Below are 24,513 nucleotides of genomic sequence, written 5' to 3'. Positions count from 1 at the left end.
AAGCACCTCAGAAGGAGACATCCCATCTGTCACCCCAGTGTGTGGTGTAGCATGCATATGTATCTGCATGCGTTTGTGTGTGTTTAGGAGGCAATGAAGACAATGTCATTTTTACAAGGAGCCCCCAAATCATCACGCCAAAGTCCATAACATGGGAACAGGGGCAAATGGTCGGGAAAGAGAAGGGTCAGCTGTCAGATAGGATACATTAGGGAGATTGTCTTTGGGAGATGACACAGTTAGCCAGCAGGCCAGCACACAGGCCAGCCAGCAACAGTGTCTAATCCAGTAAGGGAAAGTCAGCTAAATGGTGAAGCAATGACCTTGACTTCTTTTCAACCTCCCCCTCCCCTACTTTTTACGGTTTGCGTCTATCCTCTTCCGCAGGCGATGTATGCTACAGCGGTATTACAAACACATTGTTTTGGGCATTGATGTACGACCAAACACTGTGCATTATTTTTCAATTGCAAGGAACACATTCTAAAGATTCCTTGCAGGCTAACCACATAACACAGGGAAGGGAATTTATCCAAACAATAAGTAGTTGGAGGTACTATAGCCCAAGGCACAGCAAATGATATACATTTTTCTTAATTTTTTCATACGTTTGTCAAGCTGTTACAATCCCTCCTCCGGTCACGGAATACCACTACTAATATATAGTCCTACTAGGAAGACTGCTGCTTGTTGCTTATCCTTGCAGTGGAGGGAAGGGGTCCAGGAGAAATAGGACCAAAATATGATGTGACCTGGGCTGTTGGAATGACTACAGGCAAGCATGTAAATGGAGACAACACTTCATACAAAATGCCAGCTTTTTCTGGTTTTCTACACTAGCAAGAAAGCCCTCTCTGACTGGACATCCTGTAACTCCTCTCATTTGACACTTGCCTTACGAGCACATTTAGTTATTACAACATTATGACAACACTGTTGACAGCAAAAAAAAAAACATCCTGACCAGGTGTAGAGATCTTACCTACAATTTAGCTTTAACATACATCTTGCCTTGCAAGAGATCTGATTGATCCAGGTATGTTCAGGATGGACTGTAAACATGACGATGTGCAATAAAGTAAACATGACGAGGTTCTACCACATCTCAGTGGGAGATGTGGTAGAACTACTGCTAGAGTACAGAGCACAAAGCCTCCCGGTCCAGGTGTGCCCGGTCACATCAGTTCTAGTAAAATAAGCTGTATAATATTTTTTTAATGATGCAAGACTTATGTGGTGATTAACAGCACACCCCAGCTTAACCGTGGCCTGTGACATCATAGCCATGATCAAGGTCCTCGGAATAGCATCGCATCATGGATTTCGAGGGCATGGTCCATGCAAGCATCCATGTAGCACACTGGTTCTATAACCCAGACCCAACCCATTTCCCTTTCAAAAGGAGGGTCTCTGAGCCAACCCATTTTCCTCCCCTTTCAAAAGGATGTTCTCGACCTATGCCGTCAGGAGAAGGAACAAGCTATACATTTATTTCCTTCTGCTTTGTAAATTTTGTGTGCAAGTACAGTATATATAAACCATAGGACAATAAGGGGCCTGTGTGACCGTAATCCTTTCATTTGTTTATCAAATGATGATATCACTCATTCATCATGTTCCACTGTATGCCTTCAAACGAACTGAATGCCTCCCTCATCTCTGAAACTTAATCACAATCTGACATGCAAATTGCAGAGCTTTATTTGAGCCATTTGGATTGAACATCCATGTGTGTGCGTGGGACAGCATTACAAGGCCTGGGCTGAGTGAACATGGCATGGCAGTAGCACTTCAGCATCTCTTCTTTAATTCCTTTTCCTTCTGTATTTCACACACACACACACACACACACACACACACACACACCGAGGTGAGAGAAAGGTCACCGGGACCAAACCCGATCTTGTGGTGTGTGGGCGCCTATGCTACAGGAGAGGCAAGGCTGCATTCTGGCAAGACGCTGAATGCGAGTTTGAAAGTTGCATGTCTGAACACTTGTTGCACCGTCAACACAACAGCTGACCCATCAAGTGCTACACCGGGGCGTTGTGATCGTGCACTTTTATACCCGATTTAAAGAATAAATATGTGAATACCTCACATCAAAACACTATCTGCATTACCCATCGACTTCCCTTCAAATGCACCTATTCCCAATTAGGATCTATTCATTTATTTATAATCCATATTGATAAGGTGGCATTTTGGGTCCCAAATAATCACAACCTGACCATGCTCAGAGCACTGCTCAATGGCATGTCTGTTAACATTCGCAGTTTCTCATCTTCCAACCAGGTGTTCCATAGGCAGAATGCGTTTCATTATTTATAAGCAGGCCATGTTCAGCACTTAGTAATTTGTAAACATTTAGCTTGTGGCCCGTTGCAACCAAACACCACTGACGGAGCTGAATCCCTGTTAAGCATTAGGCCAGTTGGTTTACAAGGAACCAACCAACCGCCCTTAAAACAGTTATTTTACAACATCTGTTGATATGTCTGTGTTATTACGAAATTATTTACAAGATTGATGTATCAGTCATTCATAAGTGAATAAGCCAAACATTATACATATCCTCCTCTTGTTTATGAATCATTTAAATCATTCAAAATGGAACAAGTGAATAGACTATTCTCCAAGATCACGCTCCTCACTAAAAACATCACTTAGTCTCTGGATATAACATGATCTCAGTATAAACATAGCTCATGTGGGAGAACATCCAGAGAGGGGAAATGACCATAACAGCAACATTCTGTGCAGCTTCACAAACCAGTTTTAACGAACAGGAAACTTTCAAATGCTTTGCAAACAGTTGTGAAAACATGTGTGCATGCAATGCGTTCAGGGCTGAGGAAGCCTCTTACCTGTATACCCTGCGACCCAGCCCCACGAAGACACCATGGCCAGCATCCATTTGAACATAATTCCTTCAATGTACCAAAACGTAGGACTGTCCCATATTCTCAGCGGTTGAAGAAGTATAAGGTATAAACAGTAGGAAGGTATGGCTACAAAGTTGTTGATGAACATAAAAATAAAACGAACGGTACAATTCAGGAGAACCCAGCCCAGCTTCCGGGCGCTGTCCATTAGCTCCGCCATCCTGGTGCGCACTGCCTGCAGAGACAAGAGCGGCGGTTACCATCATGTTTACCTTCCTCCACACCCACCCACAAAGATGCCCACTACCAAGTCAAGCAGAGAAGCGGAACATCACGCCGGCACTCATCATTACTGGCATGAACGGTTTCCATTCTGTGTTTAGATAGCTATAGCAACAGTATGGGGAACTGAAATGTTGAGGACACTGGCTCTTCGGTGCTTGTCGAGCTATTTGGGGCACTGGCATATCCACAATGTGCAACGATGGATTTGAAACTATCTACATCACAATTTTATTGTGATGCACCAAAGTTATTGTTATGTGCATCGTTGTGTTACTAGCAGACACCAGCGTGTGCGCCAATAACCCGTTGGTAACAATAACTGGGAAGGGGAGACACACTGGGACCAGGGCAGGTTGCCACACTGGGACTAGGGGAGGGGGTCACATTGGGACCAGGGCCACACTGGGACCAGGAGAGGAGGACAGGAGTAGGCGTGCTCCCCAGCCTCCATTAGGCTGAGCTAGCATAACGGGAGCAGATGCTTAAGACATGCCATGTAGGACGAATGTTTTAAAGCACCCATTATCAGCACAACACTTCTCCTCCACACCCTGCGAGTCCCCCCCCCCCTCTCCACGGTGCGAGTCCAGTAACGTGATTTAAACAAACCAGCAAACGGTTGCACGAACACAGCCCAAATCCAAACCGCAACAGCACGGAGAGTGCTTCATGTGTGAGTGGGAAACAGAAGACACCCACTGGGTGGTACTTACCACACGAACGTCACTTAATCACCCGGAGGACGGCAGAGATGTATGCAAGGATGGGGTCACGTGTGGCTAACCTAGCCTAGGTAAAGTTAGCAACGGTGCTAGTTAACATTTTAACATGTCTCGCTGGAATCCGTACAGCCTCATAACGGGGTCTGAATAAAGTATCGTGTCGGGGACGGATCTCTCCCGGCCGTTCGCTCGTCGCAGAAGGGGTCCGATCATGAGAGCTCGGCTCGCTAGCTGGCTAGCAGGCTACGACTCCGCCGTAGCTGGGTCGCTGGGTCCATCTCAGTCGGGGTGATTCCACCGATGAGACATCATCATCCTCCAGTTAGCTAGCTACTGCGCTCCCATGGGCGGCGAAACACGGACGGGAGACGACGCCGTTTGTGCACACCGAAGCCCGCCAAGTCCGATGGTGTTCATAAAATAGAGACTAAAAGACGCATCGTGTGCGGCGGTGGTCGGGGGTTTGTCCGTCGTGTGCAACCCGTTATCTCTGCTCCGCGTCGCTTCGTAACGGAGTACGGAGTCTCTGAGCTGCTAGCGACCAGCAGCGACCCAGTGCGCAGATCAGTGTTGCCAGATTGGGACATATTTCCCGCGCAATCTGGCAACACTAGCTGAGATGCGCTACGACTAGCGTTGCCAGATTGGGTGGGGAAATCTGGTCCAATCTGGCAACACTGGCGCAGATGCCAATCAAACGCAATCTCGTAATATCATTACTGGTCTGGTTCATGTACATGCTGCTGATTGTGAGGATCACGGTTTCACCCCGTTCTCACCAACAGGGCTAGAATTTTTTTTACAGGGCTGTTGTTCGTCTTTCCGCATTTACTATGACTTAGCAATAAAGTTAAGTTTAATTGCGGATGCTACAAACCAGCAGCTGCAAGTGACAGTGGACTCGAACGGCTGACGGTGATCCGTTGCCCCCTGTTGGTCATTGCATAGACTGCAACACATGATGACCGAGGCCACATACCCAAGGACATCCACAGTTGAACCAAACAGTGCAATATAAAATCAAATGTACATTTCAAACTATTCAGTAGTGATTGTTTCTCAATATCCAAATCTGACTCAAATAAATACTCAGGTAAGTTATTCCAAAATGGTATCTTTTAATCCTTGGAAAAGAAAAAAAACTTTACAAGTTGGTCGTCAACAAGAAACAATGGTTTCACACTGCAGCAATCACAATAATAAAAAGAGCCTATTTGGTGTTAGAAGCGTCCGTACACGCTCCTCTGAGGCGCGGGCTGCGCTCCACTCTGCTGCTGCTGCTGCTGCTGCTGCTGCTGCCTCAGCTGTTGGGAGTACGGGTCCTCCAGGGACTTGACGGACACCGCGACCCTGGGGCCGGTCTTCCATTCGATGCCGCTCTCGTCCACCACCGACGCCTCCACGGCGACCGCGTGCGTCCCCAGCACGGAGAAGTTGAGCAGGAACTGGGTGCTGAAGTAGTCGTTGTGGGGCTCCACGCGCTGCTCGATCTCGTTGGTCTTGGTGTCCAGTGGGATCTGAACAGAGCGTAAACAAGACGGAGTACAGTTAAACTAAATAGATAGGATCAAAGTGTCCAAAGTGACCCAAAACAAACCAACCATTAGACAAGCATTCCCTTGGACGAGAAAGTAATGGAGGTATACTGAGCCCAAAAAATTCAACGCCAACTTGTTGTTGCAGCATCTAACAAGCCCCGTCAGCTCTTTAAAGTGCCTGGTAAACGCTGCCGCTAATACAGGCTAATGATCACCAGGCTCTGTCGCCAAGCTTCAATTCTTCATTGTCGATACTAGCGCCAACTCACCACTTTCACTCACATTTAATGTTTTTATAGGCAAAGACTTCATGGCACGCCTGGTAGACCATGTATAAACATGTGTGGGTGTGGTACTGAAGGTATCCAGGCATTTCAGTGGAGCCCTTGGCTCAGAATGCTCACCTGAAGTAAACTAACCAAGATGTTTACGTGCAAACTTTGAAACCGACATTAGCCAGGTGGATAAGCAGCATCTTCCACGCGTACCTTGAAATCCGTTCCGGTCTTGCTCTGGAGCACGGAGGTGACGTTGAGGCACACCGACTGGATCTTCCTGAAGAGCCCCGGGGTGGAGCCGTGTTGCACCACACCCTCCACCTTCAAGGACAGCTGCTGGCTGCTCTGCACCGGGATGGGCTCGCTTGGTGTCCGTGGTGACGGGGAAAGGGCAAGCTGAAGGGGAGGGAGATGTATGGGCCGAACCCATCAGAGCATCAGCCAGGGGAATAAAGAACATTTACATTTAGGATTGTTGGAATAAGGATATTCCAAGCATGGTATGTTGTTTTTTTATTGTTAAGGAGTTACAATTAATGTTGTACAAATCGTTTCCTAAAAAAGAAAGGTTCCATAATCTACATTTTCATTCTACAAAAATACTACCATATTGTAAAATTGATTACATTTAAATGACAATTTAAATCAAAACAAGGAGAAATAATAAGATTGTGACGGCGAAAATTGAGCTTTTATGATGCGACAGTGTGTTGTTGTAGATTTACAGCTATTTCGGGAGGTCATAAATAAAGATGATAGCAATGTCCCATAAAACCTAGCTGATTGGTCACAGTCCATCACGTTGGACACGACTTTGCTTTTGTGATTCAGAAGTGGTCTTCGTTCCGTGTGCTGCAATAGGAGGGGTTGTGAAAACACAAAAGGGCTACCTTGATGCTCGTGGACTGGAGCTTCTGGAAGAAGTACCTCTGGAAGGACATGGGCACCTTGAGCAGTGCTATGACCGCATCGCACAGACAACCCGTGTGCTGAAACACAAACAAAGACATGATAAATACAGTTGTCACAAACAGAACAGATTAGAAAACAAGACCGTGAACAAAACTGAAGCCCACTGCATTACTCTAGTTAAAAACCTTACGTTAAAACAATGGTCTATTTCCCTTTTCAATAGGAGCCCTTCAATGGGAGGGTTTGACTCCTGGGGGGTGGAACCTCACCAGGTACGAGACGGGTGGGTGCTTCTTGCTGAGGCCCTCCACCTCCTCCAGCACGTGGTTGAACACCGACATCATGCGCCGCTCATACTCGCTCTGCGTCCGGACCGACCCCAGGGTGCCGTATTCCTGGAAGCTGGACGCAAGGAAACAGCGCGACAGAGAGAGTGAGACAAAAATAGAGAGCCAGATGCTTAAAATCACAAGGTCATCAATAATTCTTCTTGGGATCCCAGTGACTAACACTACACTGGTTTGACAAGGAGCCTGGGGGAGTGGACTTGTTCTCAGTCTTGTGAAGCGTGTTCAAACAATTTTATTTAGTCCACTAAGCTCTAAGCTGAGCACTCCCCTCCATAATTAGTGACATGGATTTATGTGTAAAAAAACAACAACCAACCAATCATATTGTTCGCCTTTTTTCAAATTACCCTGGTCTTTGAATCACTGATAGGATAAGGATGGTCTCGCTTATTATGGTACATCACCTAACTGTTACAGGTGCACACAGCCCTCACCTGGCAGTCTGTGGGTCCAGTATCAGGGCCTCGATGACATGGGAGACCAGTAGGCAGCTCTGCTGCTGCCTAGGCACAAGGGTTAAGGACAGAAACAACACAAGCTGCGAGCATTAGGAGCGCCGCTATCTATAAAGTGATGTGTGGTGTGTGACGCGGTCGGTGTGTGAGATCCCTCCAGCATCTGGGGGTTGATGGTAAGGATACAGCTCCACGTTGCGCAGGGTTGCATAGTCGGCATCGAAGGATGACTGATGCAGGTCCCCGTACCGCGCTGCAAGGCTTTTGAACTCGTCCATGGACACCTTCATCTAAAAACAGAACAACCAGAGACAAATATTTACTAGCTGTGGCCTCATTATCTTTTTATAAATCCAAAATAGGAGGAGTTATTTAAAGCCTTCACTGATCCTCATCTCTTTAACACTCTTTTCTTTGTACATACACAAGTTGATCTTGACATTTATTCCTCCACACAAGGCCAACAGTTGTGTGCACCACTGCAATCATTTCCTCTCTTTGTGAAATTATGTGTTTGATTCTGTGTGCTGTTCTGTGTGTTGTTCTGTGTGTGTGTGTTGTTCTCTGCATGTCTGTGTTGTTCTCTGCGTGTGTGTTTGTGTGTTCTGTGTGTGTGTGTGTGTGTGTGTGTGTGTGTGTGTGTGTGTGTGTGTGTGTGTGTGTGTGTGTGTGTGTGTTGTTCTCTGCGCGCGCGTGTGTGTGTGTGTTCTCTGCGAGCGCGTGCGTGCGTAATTCTTTGTGTGTTTGTGTTTGTAATGCTGTGTGTGTGTAATTCTGTCTGTGCCGCTTGCGTGTGTGTGTGTAATTCTGTCTGTGCGCGTGTGTGTGTGTGTAATTCTGTCTGTACATCCGAGGTGTGTGTCACCTGCATGGAGATGCGTCCGCAGCGCTGCAGCTCGCTGCCCGAGCTGAGGGCCACGGTGGTGGCGATGGCGGGCGGCGGGCTGGTCTTCAGACTGTTGCAGGTGCAGACCAGCTGCGACAGGGCCTGCAGTGTGTCGATGCGCAGCTTCACAAAGTCACACTGGAAGCTCAGCGGGCTCAACGGGGTGCTCGCAGCCTGGAGGAGGAGGAGGCGGGGGGGGACGATTGGCACCATTGTCTGTGTTGGTGGATCCATGATAATGACAGGGCAGCACAGGAGCACTGAATCCATCAAGATTCCTACTTGTACAGCATTTATTCATTAAAATGAGGGGAGACACACTATTAAAAAAAAAAGGTGCATGTCCTTTCGTACCTTTCGATACACCATATATCGAAGTTGAATGCCGAGTTGTATTCTGAATCCATTTTCAGATTTCCGATATGCTATGACATGATGCAACCATCCAATGTGACCGGGTGGGTACTGCGCTGCAGAGACCCTCGAGAGCTACTGACCGTGAGTGAGGCCACGCCCTTCTGGTATGAGCGCAGGGCTTCGGCGATGGCACTCATGGCGGCGCTGTAGTTGCCGTCCTCCACGTGGCTGAGGCACTGCTCCGCCTGGGAGAACTCCTTCAGGCTGTTGAGCCAGAAGTAGAAGTGCTCCGAGGCCACGCGCGTGCGCAGGCTCTGGTAGAGGTCGCTGGACAGGTCGTGGCAGCCCTGAGGACCAGAGAGAGCAGGGTTAACCAGAACAGAGGCCTTTCGCCTTCCGGGACTTGGAGCTTGGGAGCAGGCATTTCAGTTTTGGAATAGTTTTTATGATACTGTCAAGGATTTTTGTTGGTTTCGATTTTTTAAGTACATCAGATTTCAAAATTGGACTTAATTGGCCATTAAAGTAAATTTGTTTAAAGGTTTATTCTTTTTTTAACAACCATGTATTCTTTTTTAAAAATATATATATATTTGATTTGCCGAGAGATGTCAACGTGTTCACATCCAGCTATTTCAGGTCATACAACTGGATCCCATTAACAACAATGAAACCCATTCCCAAAAATTTGGACCATGGTTCAAACTTACGTTAGATAACTAGCTTGCCATGTCTGGACCAATCAAAACACTGAGGGACGTTGCATGGTTAAAGAGGCGTGGTTGCTTTCATACCATGCGCGAGGCCTGGCGTGCGATGCGGTACACGGTCCAGCCGTTTGCCACGTTCTGGAGCTGCTGCTTGATGACCAGCTTCACCTCCGCCGACAGAGAAGTCTGGCTCGCCACGAAGATCACCGTCGCCAAGGAAACCTAACAGTAACACCAGTGATAAAGCATTGTGGGGGGGATAAACGCATCCAATCAACAAGAGTAGTTGAATGTAGTCAACTTGTTGACTACATTTTACCCGGGTCAGTAGAATCTCATTTTGAAAAATCTATTACAGAACGCAATAAACACAATGTAATGTCGCCCCTATATATCCAGAACCAAGTCTTTTTCCCTGGGTTGTGGGTTAATATAATGTTTTGTAGTCATTTATATATGGATTGTATGCCTTGAAAGTCCTCAGCCCACTTTTAAAGTGTCCTTGGATCAAAGTGTCTGCTAAATGAATAAATTGTAATGCAAGTCTGATGACCACTATCCTAAAACTAGAGCTGTTGTTCCGATACCGATTCAGATTCCTGAACTTGATTATCGGCCGATACTGAGTAGGTATATGCCGATAGAGCCACTAGCATTGTAACTACTAATCGCACTTGTTCTTATTGAAGGGTTCTCTTACAATGGCAGCAATATATAGTCTGTTCAGTAGGTAATTCACGTTTATAATCTATACTTATAATAATACAATAGTATTCTTGTAGTTGAGCACGAGCCTTCATGTCTTTCTGACTTGGCTCAAACGCACGTAGGGCAGAGATGGCCTGGTTCTCTACCTAAAACCATCCTGCCACAGAAGCCCAACATGCCCCTCACATCCTGGTTGTGTGAGCGGACGCGGTCCCCTTACCAGGAGCTCCTGCTGCATGTCGGTGGAGGAGTTGCAGGCCACGCGGTACAGGTCCACCAGCGCCCCCAGCATGCCGTCCCCCAGCACCGGCAGGTGGCTGGCGATGGCCGCCAGGGCGTGGCACACCAGGGCCCGCGCCTCGTCGTAGGACGTCTGCAGCTGGCCCAGCAGGAACTCCACGGCCGACTGGCTGAGGTGGGGCCGGCTCTTCAGCAGGCACACCAGAGAGGTGAGCGTTCTCTGGGGGGGGGAAGAGAGAGAGAGGGCTTACTTTCCCCTTCCAACGCCGTAGCCAGTCATTGCATGGACACAGAGTCAACACTTCTACAGTTGCTCATTTTTAGAATGCATTACAAAGTGCCGTTGCTACAGACTTCCCTTCATCAGATGACCAGGGAGGTTTGGAGTTTCGACCTACCTTGAGGCAGGCCTGTGCCCCGGGGCTGCTGTCCTGGCAGCAGAGCGTCAGCAGGGCCTCCACTCCCAGCACCGTGTCCTGCTCCAGCTGCACTATGTCTGGGGACCCACAAGACAGGGCAGGGTGGACGCTCATCCTATTAAACCACGACTGACGGCGACAGCTATCGCAGTGTTTTTTAAAGATTCAAAAAAACTATTAAATCAATCGATGGAAAAGGAATTTTGTTATGGAGAATCAGAAATCTTTGGCCATTTTTCTACTATAAAGTTTCCCCTATGGTGATAGGCACATTTTATACACCACCTGAAGCTCTGGTAACTTGTGACATGTATATGTCAATGTAATTATATCTATGGACCGTTGTTTCAGCGACAACATAACAGAAAGAATGCATCACCAATAAACTGTATCTGTTAATTGTGGTCCAATACACTGATGAGTAATTAATTAATTAATTAATTAATTAATCCTCCCTTAATTGCTAGCGCAACCAAAAGGGCAGTGTCTGCAGTGCAACCAACCCTGATCTGGACAGGATATGGCGATGTTGGTGAGCACGCCGACCCCGTGGGCAGCAACGGCCAGGTTGCTGTGGTAACAGCATTCCTGCGCTAGCTTAACCAGGTCGGTGAGGCGAAGAGGAACTGAAGCACTCCCTGGAGGGAGAGGGGAAAGAAAGAAAGCGAGAGCGAGAAAAGGAGGGAGAGAATTGTTATAGACTATGGGATCTTTATTACATTCGTCATTCCGTTTGGATCCACACTTTGTCGAACTGCAAAACAATGACCTCAAAGTGCTTGTAAGACTCCTTAGAAAAACATCCAACCAATGTGTATTTTTAAAGGAGCCAGGGATCTATGTCAGAGCTTCTCACCCAGCCCTGGGTTGAAGTACTGTTTGATGGCAATGGTCCCGGACAGGGTGGAGAGGACGGCCAGCATGCCCAGCTTCAGACTGGTGTAGGGGCTGCTCAAGGCACACTCGCACAGGGTCTGCAGAGGCACACAGAGGCAATGTGAATCGCCATTACTGAATACAGCATTCCCACTCTGTGTAGCCAATCTCAAACTCTGTGCCAATTTGAAAATAAATCTACCCCCACCCCCACGCCCACACTTCACCTCGTCATAGAACTCCAGAGCAATGGTGTCATATTTGTGTATGGAACATGATGCATTCAAAATTTCCATGAAGAGGTCCCTATTTTTTGCAACATAATTGTAGCTTTTCATTTTTGGGATTTCTCACCTGGGTGTTGTCTCTCAGCCAGAGATGGGGGGCCTTTTTAGCCAAAAGCTTGAGGTCCTGAATAGCCAATCTCTTCACGGCTTTCCTCGGGTCGTCTTTCAGGTACTGAAGAAGAAGCTGCAACTATATTATGAGGAGGAAATAAAAAGGATATTACATTTGCCTTTTTCCGAAACACCACTGAAAGCCGGAGTGGTCTGAGAAAAGTAAATTGTTGAATGCCAAATAGTCTTAAGCAACAACTATTGACTCATTTTACATTTTCTATTATTTTTTGAGCCAGTGTAGTCTGATCAACAGAGCTCTCTAAAGGTTACAATTAACCAACTAGTCGGACTGAAGGTTACTCCAACTAGGCTAGCTAGTCAAACTACAGTACAATGCTCAGTGTCAGTCCGACATGCCCAAAATACACACACCAGTCTGTGAGACTGATAGCACTGGTGGCTAGACTGGCAGACAGAGTGAGTCAAACTACAGTACAACGTTACTCATCAGCCTGAGCTACAATATCAGTCTACGTCAGTCATCTGTTCCGGCCACAAGTCAACACACTAGTAGAAACTCTAGCTTTCCCAATACAGAACAGTTGGTACCCTCAGCCATGGGTCCGGCTAAAGACGAACAACCGGGTGGGCTGAGGACGGGTTCTTCCCAGTATGGTATGGGTCGATGCTGACGGTGGACAAAGAAGCAGTAATTATTGTCTAACGTCACGTCCGTCCAACCTGCTTGGGGATATCGATGAGGGAGGAGGCGGCCAGCTGGGTGAAGGTGTGCAGGGTGACGATCACCATGGGGGTGGAGGGGTAGGAGTTGACCAGCTGCTGCAGCAGCTCTCGGCTGCCCGAAGCCAGGCTGGCGTTGTGATGCATGTGCTGCAGCATGGGGATCAGCTTCAGCTTCAGGTCCACTGGGGTGGCCAGACCTACACCGTGCACAGAAGGCTTAGTACACATGGTGCATCCAGACCTACACCGTGTACAGAAGGCTTAGTACATAGTACATGGTGTAGCCAGACCTACACCGTGAAGGCTTAGTACATACATGTACAGAAATAAAGTATTGTTGCCACGAGGGATTCTTGATAAAATTGGGTCCTTTCCCGCAACATTTCCGGACCAAAGAGATAGTCAGTTGTATGATTAGGATATGATAGTACTGTTTGGGATTGTAAGGAGAAAAATCCTTACTTTTGTCAAAATATCCGTTTTGGACTAGCTGTTTGTTATAATATTGACACACAAAGCAATATTAGAACAAAGGAATAGTAAAGCTTGGGTTTTTATGTTGATGGGAAGGGGACTGCTCATCGCCTTGAGTGTTTATACCTTGAATCATCTCACTGATTTTGTTGCATATTCCAGCTGCAAAATCCCTGGAAGACATCACAAAAAGAGACAGTTTGATGGTGAATATATTACAATGGAAGGATTCTATATGCTGTAAAAAAAAAAAAAAAAAAACACTGGGATTGACCAACACCAATATAATGGCAAACCCATTGGCACTCACTTGGATTGGGCAGAGAAACTTGCAGCAGCATATATTGCAGCCTCCACTTCAACGTTGTCATGAGAGTCCAGACTTTGGCGAATACTGTGGTGGGCATTCTTTCTGTCTGGGATGATGGAGGCCAAACTACCAAGCATTCTGAGTGCATAAAAACAACAAACATGTTTTAGAGGTATTACATGTGACAGATGTACAAAGTGCGCATTTGAAGAAGCATATCAGGATCACCATGGTATATGTCTGCACTGCAGGCATGTCATCTGTCGACTATGATTCTTCTGTGTATTGCATCTTAAACCATTTTATATATCTAGCCTAAACATAACTGCCCAATTTATCATACATACCTGAGGGTAATCGCCCTCGCCACAGGGTCATTGCTGTGGATCACAGAGAATACCCTTTTGACAAACTCGTCCACGTTGAGGATCTTCTCCAAGTGCTTCTCGCTCTGCTGGGTTACCTTCAGCACGCACAGCCGCAGGAAGTTATTCCTGAAAAGAGAAACAACCATGAAGTATTGCAGACCTCACATGCAAACTTTATCAACAAAGAACGTGATCATACAGTGTACGTACCCGAGTCTGAATATGTCTGCTAGTTTCAGAAACGCCGAGTTGATGAGAATCGGAAAAGGGTACTTCTGGAAGAGTTTGGGAAACAGCACCACTGCTTCGCATTGCTCGCCGAGTTTACCCGATCTCAACCCTGTAATCAGAATCGGAATTACTTTTAATTTATCTTATTGTACAAGTACACAAGAGTACAATTATTATGCTTCGTTCCTCAACAGCCACATTGCAGCAACAATTATTGCAGTAATTGTGAGGCTGATCGTTATATGGCATAGGGACATATATTAATAGGAAACATCATCACACATTAATGATAAAATATGTGATCATATGTATGTCAAACACAATAATGGGCGTTCTCCAGGGATGCTAACTTGTTGCTAACGTCAACTAGCTTAACAAACACACCTTTGTCCAATTCCATCAGAGCCGAATTGGCGTCCAGTTCTTGTTCCCCATACCCCGCCTCTGACAAGAAGGAGCGGGCTGTGGAGAGAGCCATCGCTGTTTGTTTGTGAATCACTGATTAAATGAGGTATTAAACCACGGACAGGGATTCCAAGTACCATGGGTGTTCAACAATACAACGCTTGCATTGCACTTGTTCTCCTAACCGATTTTCGGCTGTCTCAACCGGGAGAGCCGTATTGCTGCCCCCCTTGGTTAAAGGTTTTTACTGCATGCGTTTATGTTCTTTTAGATAGGGGGCCTTGAATGCCGTCAGGCGAATAGCTTCCACACGGGTTTAGTGGTCAGTACTACTAATCAAACAAATAATAAAATATTAATAGTAAAACAAATAAAGGAAAAAAATCGATATAAAGAAAATACAGATAAAAACGAAACGAACCAAAATCACTTCTGTTCTACGGTGTGCATGGATTTGATAATAATAATAATAATATATTCAATTTATGTAGCGCTTTTCACGTACTCAAAGCGCTTTACATAGGGGAAGTTGATGGGGCTAGAGATAGTGAGTGATCTAGGGGTAGGCAGAGGAGAAGAGATGAGTCTTGAGGCGGGACTGGAAGATGGTGAGGGACTCAGAGTCACGAATATGTAGGGGGAGGGAGTTCCAGAGCCTGGGAGATGTCCTGGAGAAGGCTCTGTCACCTAGGCTGTGGAGTTTTGATGTGTGGGTGGAGAGGAGACCAGCTGAGGAGGATCTGAGGGCCCGGGGGGGTTGGTAGAGGGAGAGAAGATCAGAGAGATATGGGGGGGCCATATGGTGGAGAGCTTTGTAGGTGAGGACCAGGAGTTTGTAGTGGATCTGATGTGAGATGAGGAGCCAGTGGAGATTCTTGAGGACTGGGGTGATGTGGTGCCACGCTTTAGTATGAGTGAGGAGACGGGCTGCTGCATTCTGGACCAGTTGGAGTCTGTTGATGGAGGTGGTGGAGATGCCGGCGAGGAGTGAATTGCAATAATCAAGGCGGGAGGAGATGAAGGCATGGATGAGTCTTTCTGCAGCGTGAGGTGTGAGGGAGGATCTGATCTTTGCAATATTACGGAGGAGATAGAAGGAGGTTTTGACAGTGTGGCGGATGTGGGGTTCAAGGGAGAGGGTGGAATCAAAGATTACGCCAAGGTTGCGGGCCTGGGGGAGAGACCGTGGTGCCGTCGATAGTGAGTGTGGGGGGGTTTGCGAGTTTACTGAGGGTGGATTTGGAGCCAATGAGGAGGAGTTCAGTTTTGTTGCTGTTAAGTTTCAGGAAGTTATTTTGCATCCAGAGAGTGAGTGAAGACAGGCAGGATTCAATGTGGGAGAGGGGGGGGTTGTGGGGGGATTTGGTGCTGAGGTAAATCTGGGTGTCGTCGGCGTAGCAGTGGAAGTCCATGGAGAAATGGCGGAATAACTGACCAAGGGGGAGGAGGTAGATGATGAAGAGGAGGGGGCCAAGTACAGAACCTTGGGGAACACCTTGTGTGACGGTGGCTGTGGCAGATGTGTGGTTGTGGAGGGAGATGAAGTGAGATCTGTCGGAGAGGTAGGAGTGAAGCCAGCTAAGTGCAGTTCCTTCGATTCTGAGGTTGCTGAGTCTGGTGAGCAGGATGGTGTGGTTTACAGTATCGAAAGCTGCACTCAGGTCAAGGAGGATGAGGAAGTTGAGGGAACCAGAGTCGGCAGAGATGAGGAGGTCATTGAGGACTTTGAGGAGAGCGGTTTCTGTGCTGTGGAGGGGGCGGAAGCCAGATTGGAGTTGTGTGGTGACGATGCGTTCAAGGGTTTTGGAGAGGAAGGAGAGGTTGGAGATTGGGCGGTAGTTACTGAGGGAGGAGGGGTCGAGACCAGGTTTCTTGAGGGTGGGGGTGACAGCAGCAGATTTGAAGGCAGAGGGGACCGTTCCATGGGACAGAGAGGAGTTGAAGAGCTTGATCATATGCAGGCGGCAGGACCCAAGATAGTGGTCACACTACCCACATGAAAAAATCTATAGTTTACTATAGTAAATAAACTATAGTATACCGTATATATACTATAGTAAATATCGTAGTGTTTTTTAACCTTACTATAGTAGTTTTATTACAGTAATCTATAGTATACTACAGAAAATTCTTTACTATAGTAAATAAACTATAGTACACCCTATATATACTATAGTAAATATTGTAGTGTTTTTGAACCTTACTATAGTAAACTATAGTATACTACAGATTACTATAGTATCTACCATAGTACACTACAATGTCTGGAAAATTACTATAGTAAATCCCACACTATATTGTAGTATAGTATAGTAATCTATAGTAGGCCTATACGACACTTTGTAGTAACTTACTATAGTATTTACCATAGAACACTACAATGTCTGGAATATTACTATAGTAAATCCCACACTATATTGTAGTATAGTATAGTAATCTATAGTATACTACACTGTGTAGAAACTTACTATAGTATTTACCATAGTACACTACAATGTCTGGAAAATTACTATAGTAAATCCCACACTATATTGTAGCATAGTATAGTAATCTATAGTATACTACACTGTGTAGTAACTTACTATAGTATTTACCATAGTACACTACAATGTCTGGAAAATTACTTTAGTAAATCCCACACTATATTGTAGTATATTATAGTATACTACAGTAATATATAGTATACTGTAGTAAATGCTGGAGTAAACTATAGTATTTTTTCCCCTGGGTAATGTCTGCCAAAGAGCAAAACAATGTCTCCATCTCCTACTTCTTGCAGTGCAGTAGTACATATGGCCCCTTCTCAAGCATCCCACACTCATAGCCCATCTTGATGTTTACACACCAGCACAAATCCTGCTCCCAAACCACTAAGGCCCGGCCAAATTCTAGCGACCCCGGTCCTCCCACCTGCTCCACTTGGCTTAATCCTAAAGTCCCAACAATTGTATTTAATGAAAAGTTATTTTCCCTGCATGGAGCCGGTAGAAAGGGGACGCCAGCTCTAGATTTGCTCATTTTGTTTTAAAATGTTGGCTCCAAATAGTTATGGATTGTTCATCAGAATGCATCCTTTGATATGTGAGTATTCAAGAGAGATGTAGTACTGTAAAATCCTTAACCAAGCATATATTGATTGGTCGCTTCTCGCATGAGAAATGCTGTTGCAGTTTTAGCAATACAAATGGTGACTACAATTTTATGGAATATTTAACGGAGGTTATTAACAATATTGATCAAATCCAATCTTTTTCTGTAACAGGACTTGGCTCAGTCTGTTTAGGCTTGTATATCTGGCAGATTCCTTAATTTCATGTGAATGTTCATCCTGGGCCTTCTGGTCTTGCTGCTTTAGCAACGCACATTTTAAGATGATAATAGGCTATATTAAACGTTATTTACGTGGGATAATTACAGTTAAATTAAATGACATTTTCAATCATGTGCCTATTCTCTGAAGCTGGCTTTATAACAGAAACTGTAAACATGCATTGTAAGGCAACATTAAAATAGTGGTATGTTGATATTTATTTTCATAACGGATATGTTTCTTTGATCATACATTATTGGTTTTTTTTCCTCCTGGTTTTATTTCGTTCAACAGTGTTCCCCAGAGAGACAATTCACACACAAGTACCACGTATGATTGCTTTTGAAACAACCAACTTGGAGGGGGAAAAAGCACATTGTTCAAATGAATAATAGACTAATATGGCCCCAAGTTCGAGCAGGAGAAGGAAACAGTACGTGACGTCAGAGGAAGAGACGGCCTACTGGCCAATGGCAGCTCGTGACGTCAGTTTGGCGGGGGATTTGGTTCTTCGGAGGGACGTCCTGTTCGCGGGAAATACGAAGCTACAGGTTGCGACCACCGCGGATCCGAAGAGGTCTCTAATCCGGTTGAAATAAGAACGCGTTTACTTCTTCCAGAGTTTAAACGATGCTTTTTCGTTCACTTGTTGACCGAGGAGTCTACAGAAAGAGGCACAATGGTGAGAAACACAGCGATCGAAAATGAATTACATTATTATCGTTTCGGCTGCTCCGATACCATAACAACGTTAGCAACGGAATAACGTTAGCTGATCTCAAATCGCATATGGTTTAACAAAAGGATCTACCTTTATTATTGTGGAGCTGGCCTTGCTTGCAAATGTATTACGTTTCTTTTGTCTTGAGTAATACAAATATAAAGTAGCTGCATGGTTCGAGAATGTGTTGGTGAACAATGCATAATCCCGTAATGTATTGCCAAGATATATTGATGTGGTCATATGATTTATACCTCATTGTATATGTAACACGTATTCATGTTTTCCTTCCTCCAGTTCCCTCCCCGAGGTATCCATTGACCTCTCTACTAGAAGGTTACCAATGTGCCCGACACGATGAACACATCTCATACGGCAACATGGGCGTGCCCGTTCCACCGTTTGGATTAGAGTTCTCTTCTGGTAATGCAGCAATGGGCTACAGTCATGCATCGAGTGTTTATTGGGTTAATTCGATCCAGTTCACTGACGTATTCATCATCTCTAACTAATTAATTTCCCTTGTGCAGTGAAAGGTATGGAAAGGGTCCTTGCCGTGGCAAACGAAGAAGGCATTGTCAGGCTATACAACACGGAGAGATGTGAGAACCCAATTCTTAAAGGTGAGTTTACTGCATTGCCTCAGCCAATCACAGCATTGTCGCTCTAATCGCTTATAACTGAATTCTGTTTACAAAACCTGAAATTGTTTGAGTAGTTGGTTGGTTCACAAACTAGACCTGGATAACAATATAATTTACTTGATATTCAACTACAGAATGGATGGCACACGAGAATGCTGTCTTTGACATAGCGTGGGTGCCTGGTGAATCTAGCGTGGTATGTAATTTGTTTATCTCCCCGTCTCTTTTCTGTTGTCACAATTAACTGATTGACATATTTTGTTCTCAGTTCATAGGGAGTTGGACTCCTTCATAAATAGTTTTTTTGTCTCATTTGAGTTGTTATATATTTGTTCTTTAGGTAACCGCTTCAGGTGACCAGATGGCCAAACTCTGGGATGTGCACTCTGGTGAACTCTTGGGCACCTTCAAGGGTCACCAGTGTAGCCTCAAGTCTGTGGCCTTCTCAAAGCGGGAGAAAGGTACAGTTTAGTTGCACTCTTTTTGTTGTAGTTTGTGCTGTACTTGGCGCCTTATTTTCCTCTCATACTAATGCAAACGTCTTGGTTCTCTTCTCACCGACAGCTGTCTTCTGTACTGGGGGGCGAGACGGACAAATAATGGTCTGGGACACTCGATGCAGTAAAAAAGGTACATATGATGTTCGCCGTTTGGTAGATGGTTCTAAACAAAGCACCGTACAATACCGAGCAGTTATTGGTGGCAAGAGTGGCCTGCCAACAATCGGTAACATCATGCCCCGTTCAGTGGATCTACACAGGACAACAAATAACAAAACATTGAACATATGAAGTGTTTGCCTATACCAGACATGGTCTTTTGGTTTGCTATGTGATTCTTTATTCAATATAATCTTTCCCTTACAGACGGTTTCTACAGGCAGGTGAAACAGATCAGTGGTGCACACAATAAATCCGAGCGACACACACCTTCGCAGTTGAAGAAGAGACGGCCGAGCGTGCGGAGCATGGCTAATGGCTTGGTGAGTTTCCCTTACATGTATAATGCTCTACATGTATTATGGTCTGCATGTGTTAGTGTTACGGCCTACATGTATTACGGTCTGCATATGTTACGGTCTGCATGTGTTTCGGTTTACATTTACGGTCTGCATATGTTACGTTCTACATATGTTACGTCAACATATGTTACGGTCTGCATGTGTTGCAGTTTACATGTGTTACGGTCTACATACGTTACGGTCTGCATACTGGTAGTGGTGAGGGAGGTCCCCCCCTTCACTGTTAAGCGTCTTTGAGTGTCTAGGAAAGCGCTATATAAATTCAATCAATTATTAATTATTTTTATTATATTCTACGGTCTACATGTATTACGGTCTATGTAATGAACCACGATCTCAACCTCTTTCACACAGCACTCCCAGCAGAGTGTCACGGTGGTTTTGTTCCAGGATGAACACACGCTCATCTCATCGGGCGCCGTGGATGGGTAAGCATCAACCGAGGGCTTTAGTGGCATGATTGACATGTCTGCCGTTCAAGGATGTATGGATGATGAACACTAGGGTTGTATCAATGCAGACTTTAGAATGTTGAGTCCCGTACAGAAACAGCAAATCTGTCTCTTTCCCAGACACAAGGATGACACGTTTTGTCCATCCCGATTTGTTCAAAGATTTATCTCTGTGTTCACAATAGAGAAACACATCAAGTTAAAAGAAGGGATTGATGTTATTTTAAGTAATACAGATTTGTCTGGATAAACCTTTTAAACCGTGTGTGTTTCATTCTTCTTCAGTGTTATAAAGATGTGGGACTTAAGGAAAAGCTACACTGCCCACCACCACGACCCTGTGCCCCTCCAGACGTATCCCTATCCCGGCTCCAGCACGCGCAAACTAGGTTTGTTCCGACACTCCTTCAGGTCAAGTTTGTCCACGCAGCTATAAAACTCGACCGAAAGACGTGATAATAACATCTAAATGTTTTTCCACATTTGCAGGCTACTCTGGCCTTGTTTTGGACTCGACTGGCTCCAATCTGATATCCAACTGTACAGATGACAATATCTACATGTTCAATGTTAGCGGGATGAAAACATCACCAGGTAAACGGGCAGATCAATAACAATTATGCATGTTATTTACCACTATGATTATTATCTTTGGTGCACATATCCTGTTTTACTTTTCTGTATAAATGACCATTGTTGAGCACTAGATGGGGCTACTCATCCCAAATTTCTTGGCCATGGTCATTTTAAGAGCTGAAGAAAAGCAGATTCGCAGGGCCTGTGCTATTGTTTACACTGTACACTTTTCATCTTCTGTATTGTATACAGTATCAACATTGGCAGCAATGAGAACCCCCTGCTCTTGTCTGAGATGATGTGGAACATTTGAGTATTAGACTCCTATAATAGTGTATAGTCTGAAATTATTCACGTTTTTCACATAATGTGTGTGAAACAAAGATGGTCATATTGTATGCCATAGGTTCTGCCACAATGCTACCTAATTGTGTTTAGTTGTATTGTTTTAATTGTTTGATTTCTATTCTCCTTTCTCCTCCCCACAGTTGCTGTCTTTAGTGGTCACCTCAACTCTTCCTTTTATGTCAAGTCCACCATAAGCCCAGACGACCAGTTTTTGGCTAGTGGCTCGAGCGACCATCAAACATACATTTGGAAGGTTAGATCCACACTATGGCTATCTATCATTTAATATACAAGTTACCATCTACATTTTTTTTGTTCATGTAATCTACAACCTTTTATTGCATTCCTCAAGCAGATACTTTTGTTTTCCAGCTCTCTGATCCAAAGCGGCCACCCATGCTTCTTCAGGGACATAGCCAGGAAGTGACATCAATCACATGGAGCCCCACAGACTTTACTAAGGTTTGCTTGTTTACGAGGATGATATTTACAGCATAGCGTATAGCAAAAGTGTGACTAATACAACTGCCATATGTATGTCTACATTTCGCTTTATACAAAATATTTTTTTATTTGTGCCTTTTGTTAATCTCTCATATTCTCTTGGCAGATAGCAACCTGTTCTGATGACAACACTGTGCGAATCTGGCGTCTCGACCGGGGAATCGATGGAAACAAGTCCACAGTTGGGCAGGCCAATCTTGTGGGATGGGCATGTCCTAAGACCCCCTCTACTGGCCTAAATAAATCCAGTCCAAGTAAGTACTAGACGTTCAGTGGTCCGGCTCTCATTGCTACCAAAACAGGAAGTCTAAAGGGGCTTTAGACCTTAGACTAGGCTTCATTGATGATGAAAAATAAATCCTTGTAAAACACTTTAATTGCTAATGCATTTGGTTCAATGGAGCATGATCATGGGAATACACACTGGCAGAACTGGCGAACATCTTCAGAGAGAGTGGTTAAATATTTCATATAAACTGTCACAATGTAGGCCCAAACATCTAACGATTTAGGTCCTGTTGAGTCCCCTACTAACCAAACAAAGGTAGAGAGGAATGAACCATCATGGAGACTGTCCTGGCTAAGAAAGGCAAAGTTAAATTGCAATACCTTAAGGGGAAACGACACATGTCTGAAGAAGGCGTGACATCTTAAGGAATTTACACAATAAAGAAGGGAAGGTGATGACATGTTGTTCACTTTTGGCCATCAGACTGGTTGGCTACGGTGGTGATACAATTGGAGCAAGAAAGGTTGCGCTCTCCAGGTGCAAGGAGAACTATACCAAAGCGTATTCAATTCACTACTTGTAATTGAGTATTGATGTTATTTCTGATGTCATTCGGATACATTTCTCAACGACAATACATAATACATCTCAAACGTACTCCTATGAACTCTTGTGTGAACCATAACAATCCTGCCTGAACGCGCTGGACTCTATCATTCATGTTTTGTGAGTCCTGAAATGAGTCATGAAATCGCCCCAAATTCGTTCAATTGAACTGATTTAGCTCTTCTTGCCCCTTCCCTAAGACACTGCCATTCAAGAGATGAGCACACCCGCCAAGACCCCCAACACGGATCGCATGGAAGGCCTGGCGTCCCCTCAGCTGGCCGCCTGCGCACCCAGTGGCGCCAACATGCCGCCCTCCTCCAGCACCGCTGGCATGCCCCCGTCTTCCAGCAGCACCCGGGACCCCAAGGCCAACGCCCTCGGCCAGAGGACGCCCACGTCCATCAAGAGCTGGTTGGCCCGTTCTCCCGGATCCCCCGCCGCCAGCCCGACCCCACGGCAGACCCTGAGCCCGTGCCCCCAGCCCGGCACGCCGCGCTCCGCCCCTGCGTCAGAGCGGCGGGCCAAACGCCGGCTGGACACGGGAGAGGGAGCGCTGGGGAGCTGCGGGGGCGCCGGGCCCTGCGAGTGTGTCGCCGAGCTCTACCCCACGTCCAAGAGAAGTCGGCCCCTGATGGGCGTGTGCTGCCCCGCCGCCTGCAGCCAGGATCCGGAGCCTCAGGCAGGGGCGGAGCCCCCGTCGGAGAGCTGCGCCAGGCGGGCGGCAGCGCCCAACCAAGCGCCAGGGAAGGAGAATTGCTCTCCCGTGCAGGGGGACTGGCTGTCCATGATGGGCGAGAGGTTAAAGAACGGGCTAGGAAGCCCCAGGAGCCCCAGGAGCCCCAGGAGTGCTAAGAAACAAGATGGCAGGACTCCGGTGTCACCAGTAAGACGAGGCATATTTAACTGAATCAGACCACTCTGTATATAAGGAGGGTAGGGGACAAACAATGTTTTATATGGTTCTATTAGGGCCAGATAATGTCACTTGTCACTGGACGAGGGATGTCATCTGTTATCAGTTTGAGCCAATCGGAAAATACTGTTGTGATAACCGAGCTCTCATGTTAACCAGAGAGGTTGTCCCTGGGATTTGATTTTAGATTTGTCTGTTTTTACAGCCCTGGCTGGCCTCTATTAATTAGGCTGTGGGTGGATTGATTTGCTGATTAATTACACCCATTTATGTTTTGAATTAAAAGTCAATTTCTAATTTAGTATTTTCTGTTTTTCAGATCCAACAATCCCCACAGAATGGAAAGAAGATATCCTCATATTTCCAAAGAAGAACAGTGGATTAATCTCCATGGACTGCTGTTTAAATTCCTGATCATATGTGTATATTGTGTTTTAAACCATTCTAAATCTGGCTAAAGCACTCCAAAATATATGTAAAAAAAAATACATTTGTGATGCATTCTTATTTTCCAAATGTGCATGTAAATATACATTTGAACAATATATATTGTTAATATATCATGTCCTTTTTTTTGCCAAGTGGCTTGTTGTCATTTAACAAATTGTTTATAATAGGTCAGATTAACAATGCTTTCAGCTATTTGTATTAGTTCATCACAAATGTGTATTTTATTAAATTTAACATTTTTT

At 45.4% G+C, this 24,513-nt stretch overlaps 3 protein-coding genes across 3 annotated transcripts in view; 1 reads left to right on the top strand and 2 right to left on the bottom strand.

Annotated features, from left to right (window-relative positions):
• lpgat1 (lysophosphatidylglycerol acyltransferase 1) overlaps positions 1–4,447 on the bottom strand; it is a 33,642-nt gene extending 29,195 nt beyond the window's left edge. The window contains exons 1-2 of the mRNA XM_030344999.1: positions 3,884–4,447; positions 2,868–3,120 (exon numbers count right to left, since the gene is read on the bottom strand). Coding sequence (XP_030200859.1) covers positions 2,868–3,105 — 238 coding nt within the window. The 5' untranslated portion in view covers positions 3,106–3,120; positions 3,884–4,447. The remainder of the gene's footprint in view (positions 1–2,867; positions 3,121–3,883) is intronic.
• A 539-nt stretch (positions 4,448–4,986) lies between these two features.
• ints7 (integrator complex subunit 7) lies at positions 4,987–14,707 on the bottom strand. The gene is made up of 20 exons (XM_030345826.1): positions 14,474–14,707; positions 14,069–14,198; positions 13,838–13,984; positions 13,491–13,628; positions 13,307–13,353; positions 12,704–12,903; positions 11,976–12,098; positions 11,602–11,719; positions 11,249–11,383; positions 10,725–10,822; positions 10,307–10,546; positions 9,463–9,600; positions 8,809–9,015; positions 8,291–8,485; positions 7,612–7,715; positions 7,405–7,473; positions 6,890–7,022; positions 6,599–6,697; positions 5,919–6,104; positions 4,987–5,409 (listed from the first exon to the last, which is right to left on the bottom strand). Exons 1-20 carry the CDS (start codon positions 14,565–14,567, stop codon positions 5,113–5,115), a joined length of 2,898 nt encoding a protein of 965 aa, XP_030201686.1. The 5' UTR covers positions 14,568–14,707; the 3' UTR covers positions 4,987–5,112.
• A 3,592-nt stretch (positions 14,708–18,299) lies between these two features.
• Positions 18,300–24,386, top strand: dtl (denticleless E3 ubiquitin protein ligase homolog (Drosophila)). Its single transcript, XM_030345957.1, has 15 exons — positions 18,300–18,486; positions 18,823–18,948; positions 19,056–19,148; positions 19,304–19,365; positions 19,510–19,630; positions 19,734–19,799; positions 20,036–20,151; positions 20,545–20,618; positions 20,928–21,031; positions 21,132–21,236; positions 21,707–21,819; positions 21,939–22,028; positions 22,177–22,324; positions 23,106–23,791; positions 24,141–24,386. Exons 1-15 carry the CDS (start codon positions 18,435–18,437, stop codon positions 24,204–24,206), a joined length of 2,022 nt encoding a protein of 673 aa, XP_030201817.1. The 5' UTR covers positions 18,300–18,434; the 3' UTR covers positions 24,207–24,386.
• Positions 24,387–24,513: the final 127 nt, after the last annotated feature.

The sequence above is a fragment of the Gadus morhua genome, chromosome 21, assembly GCF_902167405.1.
Source record: "Gadus morhua chromosome 21, gadMor3.0, whole genome shotgun sequence".
NCBI classification, from domain to species: Eukaryota; Metazoa; Chordata; class Actinopteri; order Gadiformes; family Gadidae; genus Gadus; species Gadus morhua.
This window is presented reverse-complemented; position numbering and strand designations above follow the sequence as displayed.